The sequence below is a fragment of the Psammomys obesus genome, unplaced genomic scaffold, assembly GCF_907164565.1.
Source record: "Psammomys obesus unplaced genomic scaffold, mPsaObe1.curated_primary_1811, whole genome shotgun sequence".
NCBI lineage: Eukaryota > Metazoa > Chordata > Mammalia > Rodentia > Muridae > Psammomys > Psammomys obesus.
The window spans coordinates 11,437,508-11,448,035 of record NW_026586383.1 but is presented as its reverse complement, the minus strand read 5'-3'; the positions used below and the strand labels follow the sequence as shown (position 1 = coordinate 11,448,035).

At 46.5% G+C, this 10,528-nt stretch overlaps 1 protein-coding gene across 1 annotated transcript in view; it reads right to left on the bottom strand.

Annotated features, from left to right (window-relative positions):
- Nucleotides 1-10,186, bottom strand: part of LOC129672265 (uncharacterized) — a 35,666-nt gene extending 25,480 nt beyond the window's left edge. Inside the window, exons 1-3 of the mRNA XM_055601556.1 lie at nucleotides 9,683-10,186; nucleotides 7,859-8,024; nucleotides 4,533-5,925 (exon numbers count right to left, since the gene is read on the bottom strand). Of these exons, the coding sequence (XP_055457531.1) occupies nucleotides 4,533-5,925; nucleotides 7,859-8,024; nucleotides 9,683-10,096 (1,973 nt within the window). The 5' untranslated portion in view covers nucleotides 10,097-10,186. The remainder of the gene's footprint in view (nucleotides 1-4,532; nucleotides 5,926-7,858; nucleotides 8,025-9,682) is intronic.
- Between the last annotated feature and the right edge of the window lie 342 nt (nucleotides 10,187-10,528).

The window sequence follows — 10,528 nt, the reverse complement described above, 5'->3', positions numbered from 1 at the left end:
GTGGAGAGGAGGGAGGGAGGGAGGGACTGGGAGGGAATGAGGGATCAGGACACGGCTGGGATACAGAGTTAATAAAATGTAACTGATAAGACAAAAATAAAATACAAAAAAAAATTTCTTAACTAAAAAAAAAAAAAAAGACTTATTTTATTTTATTTTGGTTTGTTTCTGAGACAGAGCCTCACTACATCGTCCTAGAATGTCCTAGAATCTCACTATGTAGACTAGACTAACCTCAGACTCACAGAGATCTGCCTGCCTCTGCTTCCCAAGTGCTAGGATTAAAGGCATGCACTGCCACACCCAGCTTTGAAGTTAACTTCTAGACAAAAGCCATCTTCCAAAATAGGTCAGAATTTTATTTTTAATTATGTGTATGTATGTATGTCCGTGTGTAGCTGAGTGATGTGAGCTCAGTAGCTTAGAGTAGGGCATCAGATCTAGAGCTTGAGTCACAGGAAGTTGGGTTGTAAGCCACCCGTATTGTGGGTGCTGGGAATTGCACTTGGGTCCGTCACAGTAACAGTTGAAGCGGAAGTTTCTGGTTTCTTTGGAAACTCAGTTGTGTCCTGTGAATATGTTTTTGTTTGGGTCCCAAGTGTGGCATGTGGGAATGTTTTTCTCCCTTGTGGAAAAAAGACCCCTTGAAAAACAGCCCCCGTGAAAAGGTGAGTGATGTTGGTCAGCTGAAAACTACATGGATTTTGTGAGCTGGAAAACATCCTTGTGTAGACTCTGAGAAGGCATAAATAGAAGCCCACAGACAGTGAATGCTTTCTGCATTTCTACACTTTGCAACCATTTGGAATGCTTTGCCTCTTTGCCAACTCCTGCAGCTGACTCCTGGGGGTCTCTCCACCTCTGCTGAGCGGTACAGCTGGTTTGCTGCTTTACTGTTTGACTGGACTGCTGGTATCCTGATGACTGAGATTGGTGTATCCCAAAAACCTAATGACCCTGATCAGTAGGAAGTAGATAAAAGTGGTCCACAGCCCCTTTTCCTACTAATTTACCTAAGGTCAGGGCATGGGGAGGAAGGCAGAGGCATTTAAGAACATTTAAACAAAGCAGGTATTTGAAAAATCTAAGCCTACAAGAAGTACATGCTCCAAACCACTGAGCCACTTCTCTATTCCCCCACACCATGTCAGAATTTAAAATCTCATGACTTGTATCAAGCTTGGTGTCATACGCCTTTGATCCCCAGCACTTGGGAGGCAGAGGCAGGTGGCTCTCTGTGAATTCAAGGTCAGTCTGGTCTATATTGTGAGTTCCAGGTTAGCCAGAGCTAAAAGTGAGACCCAGTTTCAAAACAGAGCAAACAAACAAACAAACAAACAAACAAACAAAAAACCCTGAAACCAAACCAAACAAACAAAATACCTGGGACAGGAAAGATGTCTTAGCAGTTAGCAGCACTGGCCACTCTTCTGGGAGTCTTGGGTTCAACCCCAAACACACACATAGTGGCTCCTAACCATCTGTTCCTCCTGTTCTAGATCTGCTGCCCTCCTCTGGCCTCTGCAGGCACCAAGCACACATGTAGTGCATAGACATACACTCAAGCCAAACAGCCATACAGACAGGAAATAAATTATAACTACGTGGTTTTCCCTACTTGTTGGTGTGATGTTCTTCTGAAATGTATACACCTTACCCTTGTTCATTCAGATGCTGATTTCTCCCCCTACTCTCTGGTTTCAATCTGGACACTGCATTGTGATACTTATTCTAAGCATCACCTGTCTCAACTTTGTGTAAACATGCCAAAATTAAAAAAAAAAAGACACAATGTTGAGCAATGGAGGGGAGGATCTGGAGGGGAGGAAGAGGTAGGAGGGAGAAGAGGAGAGAAGCTGGGAGTGCAGAAGCTGGAGGAGAGGTCTTGGAACGACGTGAAGAAATGAACTGGACCTAAGTTATCACTAAAAGCAAGTATAATGTGGAAAATCTGAATGAGAGAAAATATCTGGACTTGGAGGTTTAGGATGGAGTAACTATTGCCCAGCATTGTGTTCTAGGTTAACTAAATAAATCCTAGTCTCTGTGTGGTGATTTTGTTATACAGCTGTTTAGGATTAACTGCGGCTTTACTAAAAGATATATCATATAAGTATTAATAACACCAAAATACAACACCTACTGGTTGCAGAACATAGTTGCAGTGTATGTTGGTTTCATGTAGGAGGCAAGTGGTTCAGTGTGGATCTCTAGCTCCTAGTTTGACTACCAGAACTATTTCCCGGGTTTGAATTCTGATTTAGACTGGAGCCTGGCGGTTGCAGATGTTGCCCTTCGGCGCATGTATCTGAACATGTATCCTCGGTTGGCAGTGCTATTTGGGAAGGTTCATGAACCTTTACGCGGTGGGGCCTTATTTGTGACACTCCACTTCATGTGCTTTCTCTGCTTCGTGTGTGTAATGTGATCATCAACTTCCTGCTGGAGCCACAGTACCTCTTTCTTCCCCCTAAGAATTTCTTCGTGTAGCTCTGGCTGTCATTACACTCACAGAGATCCCCCTGCCCCTGGCTCCCGAGTGCTGGGATTAAAGGTGTGCACCACCACTACTGCCTACCTCTTTTCATGTCTTCCGTCTTGATAGATTTTATCCCTCTTGAACTATAAACCATAGTAAACCCTTTTCTCCTCTGAGGTGCTTTTGGTCATGGTTTTTTATCACAGCAACAGAGAAGTAACAAACACAGAGGCTGACAAGATGGCTCGGTGGCTAAAGGTGCGTTCTGAGCAAGCCCGGTGACCTGAGTACAGTCCCTGGAACTCACCCAAGGTGGAAGGAGAGAACCAGCCCCATAAAGTTATCTAACCTCCATGCACATGCTGTCACACGCAGAGAGACACACGCGGGGGGAGTGGGGGAGGTGGGTGGTCTTAAAAATTAAACTGAGGGGCAGTGAAAGAACTTGGCAGGCAAAGGCACTTGTTGCCAAGCCTGACGGACTTCTGACTTGACCAATGAGAGCTTCTTGGAGAATCAACTCCCAGAAGCTGCCCTGTGACCTCCATGGGGACACGCACACGTATGTGACGTCAATTTTGAAAACCCCCAAGTGGAAGTTGTCACCTTGTTTATTCACACCCCCACTTCCTTTGCAGACAGTGAAGACATAGCTGGTCTGAAACTTGCTCTGTAGTCCAAGCTGACCCTGGACTAATTAAAATGTTTCTGCTTCTCAAGGTGTGTGCCACCATACCCAGATTAAGACCTTTTTCTACACCATGGATTCCTCAAGGGCCAATAACCACGTTAGCCTAGAACGTTATTCCACATTTTCGTCAAGAATATTTTCAAAACTGTGCACAGCGGGCCTGTAGAGATGGCTCGGTAGGCAGAGAGCTTACCTCTAAGCGTGAGGACCTGAGTTCAGCTCTCCAGCATGTGGACAGAAGTGCGTGGTGGTCTATGTAACTCAGTGCAGCCATGAAGTCAACACACCTGTCGTAAATTCTGACTATGGTCTGAACCTGCTCACTGAAGAGCCAATGGTTGGCAAGTCAGCGAGCAGTGCGATGAACCCTTAAGAGGGACATGACTGCACAACTGAATAGTTACGAAAATGTGCTGTCTCTGTTTTCACTCTCTCACACATGCAGTTAGCTTTTTAAGGACAATGAACAGACAGTTGCAACTTACAGTAGCTCCAGAAGACATTAATGGCTGGACTGTGACACTGCAGATGCACTTCCAACCTTAAAAGCTTGGGGGAGCGGAGTGTGTCCATAATTTAAGGATTATTTGAATGGAGATTTTAAAACGTATTTATTTAGCAAATAATATAATTAACAATATATGAAAATATATACTCACAGTGAGCCTACATGTTGGTGTTGAAGTATATAATAAGTACTTACAGGAGAATCTAACAGTTGTATCATACAGCACCAACTAACTCAAGCATTGAGATCAGATCAAGAGGTTTGAAAGGAAAAGCATGGAAAGGAAAAGTCCTGGGGCTGGGATGATGGCTCAGTGGTTAAGAATATGTCCTGCTCTTGCAGAGCACCCAAGTTCAAGTCCCAGCACCAGGTCAGGAACCTCACGATCACCAGTTCGAGGGCATCCAATGCCCTCTTCTGTCCTCTAAAAGCACTGCACTCAAATGTACAAACGTACACAAATATACATAATTTGAAAATAAGTGAAAAGTTAAAATCCTTAAATTGGATGAATCTTCAAGGTTATAAAGAAACACAAATTAACAGGGGGAATTTTTTTTCTAGGGAGGGAACTTAAGTGATAAGAAGCTATATAGTGGACTAATTTTTAAAAACAAACGTGAAGGCTGGAGGAAGGCTCAGTGGTTAAGAGCACTGGCTGCTCTGCCAGAAGACTCAGATGTGATCCCCACCATCCACATGAGGGCCGACAACTGCCTCATTACCTCTTCCGACTTATGTAGGCACCAGGCACCCAAGTGTTATGCATACATACAGGCAAAAACATCCATATGCACAAAACAAAAGTGTAAGGGGTGAAGTAAGAGAGCTCTAAGTGCATCTAAGGAAATCCCTAAGACATCGTCTGAAGCAGACTCGCGGGCTTCTCCACACCATGAATCCGCTGATGGTGAGTAAAGGTGGAGCGCTGGCTGAAGGCTTTCCCGCACTCAGGACACTCATATGGCTTCTCACCAGTGTGCACTCTCTGGTGCACACTGAGCTGTGAACTGTCACTAAAGGCTTTCACGCAATCTTTACACTTGTAGGGCTTCTCACCAGTATGCGTTCTTTGATGGACCATAAGGCTAGAACTGTAACTGAAGACCTTCCCACACTCATGACATTCATAAGGCTTCTCACCAGTGTGAATTCTCTGGTGTATCATTAGGTGAGAGTTCTGATTAAAGCATTTTCCACACTGGCTGCATTTATAGGGCTTTTCTCCAGTGTGGAGTCTCTGGTGCCGAATGAGGCACTTACTTAAGCTGAACTTCTTCCCACACTCGCTGCATTCAAAAGGCTTCTCCCCAGAATGAATTCGTTCATGGTCAATGAGCTGAGAGTTCTGACTGAAGGCTTTCCTGCATTTACTACATTTGTATGGTTTTCCCCCAGTATGGAGACTCTGATGTCGAAGAAGACACTTACTCCTACTAAAGGCCTTGCCACACTCAATACATTCGTAAGGCTTCTCCCCAGTGTGGATTCTCTGGTGGTCAGTAAGATTTCTGTTGGAACAGAAGGCTTTCCCATACTCATTACACTCATAGAGCTTATTACTGTGAAGGATAAGACTTTTCCTCTGCATGAACGCCTCCCCACACTCAGTGCACTCAGATTTCTCCCCAGCACGGGTCCTCTTGTGATCAGTGAGCTGGAACCTCTGGATGAAAGCTTCTGCACATCCAGCACACTTACTCGGCTTCTCCCCATTAGGGAGGCTCTGGGACTGAGCAAGATGGCAGCTGCGGCCATTAGTCTTCCCACAGTCACTATGTTCACAGGGCTTTCCCCCCGAGTGTGCTCTGAGGTGAGCAATGCACTGAGACATCTGCCAGAAGGTCTTCTCACACTCGTTACCTCTATAGGGTTTGTCTCCGGTGTGGACTCTCTGGTGTCCACATTCCCCACACTGATAGAACTTCTGTCTCTGGGCTTCTCCCTGATGCTCAACAGGAATGGAGGGCAGATCTGGATGTTGCCCTTCATCTTTACATTCCTCATTTCTGTCTTCTTCTGGATTTTTCTTCTCTTTCTTTTCCAATACATCACTTTCTAGTTCACTCTCATCTTCATCTGAAGGTTGCCCTTCTACCTGTTCTAAAAGACCTTCACAGATATCTCCAGACTCAGGCTCTACCAGGGCTACTCCAAAGACTCCCTCTGAGGCTGTGTCAAATGAGTCTGATCCTTTAGAAACATCCTGCTTTGCCGTGTACTCAGAACTTCTTATCCTGTTCTTACCTGTTGCCAAAAAAAGAAAAAAAAAAAAAGTCCTTTTATAGTAAAGAAATGAGATATTTGAAAAATAGAGAATGTAGAAAATACCCCTCTTTTCTTCAGGGCTAGTAAAACACAGAGGGACAATGCTCCATAGAGGAGGAGGAAAGGAAAGGCAGCGACAGAGGAAACTTAGGCTAGCACAACCTAGGTAGGAGAAAGACTAAAAGGAACAGCTAGATAGTGTGGCACAGTGCTGCAGCATCCTCCAGGGTCCCGGTGACACTGTCTCCTCAGTGAATGATAACTAAGTTCCTCTTCACCATCACATGGCGCAGTTCCACGTGTCTCCAAAAGGATGCTGGGCCATGCGTGGTGCTGCTTTTAATCTCAGCTCTTGGGAGGCAGAGGCAGGCAGATCTCATGAGATCAAGGCCCGCCTGGCCTACACAGCTCCAGGCTAGACAGAGCTCCACAGTGAGACCTGTGAAGAGAGTGGGAGAAGCTGGCTGACAGGAGGGAAGGTTAGCAAGAACGACGGCAGGCAAAGAGGCAGTGCGCTGGTAAGGACTCCCACTGTGACAGTGTGGAACACGCTCTGACTTTTAGCTTCCTAGAGACCTAATCCTAAGTGTGCCAAGAATGTTCTTCAGAGGGCACAACAGACGGCATTTGACAATCTGAAAACTGGGGTTCAAGACCCTCTCCAATCTGACTTAAGCTCTATTTATGACTACATTCTCTCTGCTTTCATTTCCTTACCACTTCTAAGACTGATTTACTTTCCTGCCTTAAAACAACAATAACAACATTCACACATCTCTCATTTATTCTATGGGTATGGGTGTTTTATCTGCATATGTGTCTGTATATACCTAGTGTGGAGACCAGAAGGTGACATTGGATCCCATGGAACTGGAGTTCTAGATGGTGAGGGAACTACCCTGTAGTGCTGGCAACTGACCCTGGGAGAGCAGCCAGGCCCTCATCTCGGCAGCAGCCTCCTGCCACGTGGAGCTGTTGGAGCCAGCCGTGCCTCCTTCCCCTCCTTCAGTGACTGCTTCTATTTTCATGGCTGCAGTCACACTTCCCAGTGCTTACTGCTCTCTCAGACCTGTCACAACGCTGTGTACCAGACAGTGTTCCTCAACACTGCAACTGCAGTTTCTTTCCTTTCTTTCTTGTTTTTTTTTTTTTTTTTTTTTTTTTTTAAGATAGTGCCTCACTATGTAGCCCTGGTCAGCCTGGAGCTTGCTATGGAAATCAGGCTGACCTCAAATTCACAGAGATCTGTCTGCTCTGGCCTCCCAAGAGCTAGGATTAAAAGTAGGCAGCACTGTACCCAGTCTCCATTCTCTCCTTTTTAAAGGGTTAAATCTCTTGCTAGCTCCTCCAGTACCCCATACCAGTCCCTGCCTCACAATAATGCCCTTCACAGCGCCAGCATCATGCCTGGGATAGTACCGTCTATATGTATCCTTTGTTGTGGGAGCTGTTTTGGGAGGTTCTGTTTGACACAGGATATTAATCTGAAGCACAGGCTAGCTCAACACTTACAAAGTAGTCCAGGCTGGCCTTCAGCAATCAAAAATACTCTGAACTAGGCTTTCCAAGTGCTGGAATGACAGGTATGATCCACCCAAATGTGTCTTATGAGGTTGCTTCTTATTTCTATCACTGACCCCCTGCCACCTGGGTAAGAACTCTTAAAGATAATCACAGTTACTGTATGTCTCCAGTCTCCAGAGTGTTTCCAATGACACATGCTTGAGGGAAACTTAGTACATACATGCACAATTAGAGAATAGTTAAAAGGGGCCAACCCAGCCACTAAGGACGGAGGCCAGCTAAGGGAAGTGTAGCATTTCAGTGAGGTGCAAGTTAGGCTGATCAAAAGAAGTGACTCTAGAGGGCAGATGGAAAAATGACTTGAGGACAGAACTGGGGAGACAAGTACCAAAGTGTCCACTGGGGAGGTGGTATGCTCCTGGGTCAAAGGGAGGACCCAAGAGGGCCTCAGGGGCTGGGCCCTGACTGGAAACTGAGGTAGGAGATTGCTCTGTTGCACTTGGAGCTATCATCTTCTTTAAATGCACATCCTGCTCTTGCACTGGAGGTGGAACCTAGAGATAAAAAACAAAAAACAGGGTTCAAAAGTGCATCCGTGAAGGTAGAGAACCCCACCTCTAAGACAGCCCATTCAGAAAAAAGCCACAGAAACGAAGGACCGGCCTATCTTTCCGGCACTACCCCGAGGAAGTCTACCGGCTAACTGCCAAGCTTACAGTCTTCCCCACCATCCCTCTCTGAACTCTCCTTGTAGGAGCTTGAAGAACAGATTCTAGCCAGTTCAACTGTGTCAGGGCTTTGGGCACACATTTTCTTAAGAAAAACCATGTGAATTATCAACACAGCTCAGATGGTCAACACTGCTAGGCCTGAGGACTGGAGTGAAGATCAGTTCCCATGTTGTCTACTGAATAGTTCTTTGTGTGTAAATGTGAGTACGCACGTGTGTGTGCAGGTACACACGCACATTTGTGTAGTAGCTAGGGCACGCTTTCAGGTGTCTTTCTTGCTCAGGCACCACCCACTCTGTCTGAATGTGTACACAGGATCATGTGTAAGAATTACGGCACTTTGCAAAACCTGCCTTCTAAGAATCACAGAGTAAGTGGCCTCCTTAGACCACTTCGTCTGCTTCTAGGCCAGAAACCTGGCTTAAGCACCGATTCTGGGGTTAGGGAGAGCCTGTCTCAAAAACCAAGCTGGCTGCACACAGCCATGTTCAAGCAGGAAGCAGAGGCTGTGGAGGCACTGTCTCTGATGAGGCTTACTGCCTGTGGGTGGCTACATGCTGGATGAAGGAGAGAAACCAGGTTAGGTTATGATATGGAACTTCTTCTGCCCATACTGGAGCTTTTGTCTGCACTTACAGGAGACAATCAGGACTGCAGAGAAGGTTCAGTCAACACAGTGCTTTACATGCAGTCACGACACCCTAAGTGGAGATTCCCAGAACCAACATAAAAAAATCAGACATTACAGCACATGCTGGTAATTCCCATCCTGGAGACGCCCACAGTCAGACTCCCTAGGGCTCCTAGGCCAGGAACCTAGCCTCAACACCAATTCCCAGGTTAGGGAGATCTTGTCTCAAAAATCAAAACGTGGCCACACCTACGGAACAACACCTAAGGTTGTAGTCTAGCGCACGCCACGCCCCTGCACATGCACCTCTCCCCCACATAAACACACGTCTACACTTGCACCTCCCCACACATACACACATACACAGTCCTGCTTCAGAGTTTGGCATGTGTGGTTGTTCTACGAAGAATGGCCCCCACAGGCTCACAGATTTGAATGCTTAGTCACCAAGGAGTGGCACTATTTAAAAGGATTGAAGGTGTGGCCTTGTTAGAGAAAATGCCAGTGATGGTGGGCTTTGATGTTTCTCAGTTTCTCTCTCTCTCTCTGGGTCAGGATACAGAGCTCACTGCGACTTCTTCAGCACCATGTATGTATACCTGTGTGCTACCATGTTCCCTGCCATGATAATGGACTAACCTCTGAAACTGTAAGCAAGCCCACAACTAAGTAGGATTTGTATTTGTAGTTTTGCTTATGGCTTGCAGCACAAAGCTACTGTACATGTATCAGGGGAAAAGGCTCAGGGATCCTCAGGGCAAACCTGAAGTGTGGGAATGGAGAATGCTTATCCCAGGCTAGTCCCAGTGGGAGAGTAGTTCTGCATGCTATGGCGGGCTCCACTGCTTACCTCCCCCGACTCACTAAGGTGTCTTTGGAAATCCTCTACCACAGCCACAGCCTCTTCACCAGTCTCAGGGCGGTGGAGCTGCACCCAGGTCTGCAGCTCCCCGGGCAGGATGCTCAGGAACTGCTCCAGCACCAGCAGCTCCAGGATCTGCTCTTTGGTGTGAACATCTGGCATCAGCCACCAGTGGCACAGCTCCCTGAGCCGGCTCAGAGCCTCCCGAGGCCCAGACATTTCATGGTAACATAACTGCCTGAAGTACAGCCGGAAGATTTCACAGACAGGAGGGCAGGTCTTCTGGAAGCTGCAGCCCTGTTCCCAGCTCTGGCTTCCTGGCTCTTGCTTCACCACCAAGCTCTCCCCGTGCCTCTGACACACAGTTCTGGGGGTGAGACCTAACATTCCTCTGCCTTCCATGGTCACTGGGATCCCAAAGGGAAGCTGGTTCCAGCTGCAGCAGGCACAATGAAAACGAGTCTCTGCTTCAAACTGCAGAGTCAAGAAAAGCAGGAAAGTGACACCTACAGAAACAGAAAACAATCGGAGTCCCGGGGTTCTCAGCTCTTCCTTGGTGAGATTCTGGAGCTCAAAGCAAAGCTTCAGGGGGAAGAAGAGTACTGTTAGGGCAATCACTGCAAGTGACTTCCCTTCTCAAACTTTTAATGGCTCTAGTCGCTGACAGGATAAAACCTAACTGAACGTCGCGTAGCATTCATAGCCTTTCACACCTCTCCAACCATTCTCCTCAAGAACCCAAATTAAAAGGAGAGCAATGGCCTCCAATGTAGGGTATTCAACAAAACAGGATGTTAAAGAAAATGTTAAATTATTTAACTGTTAACATGTCCT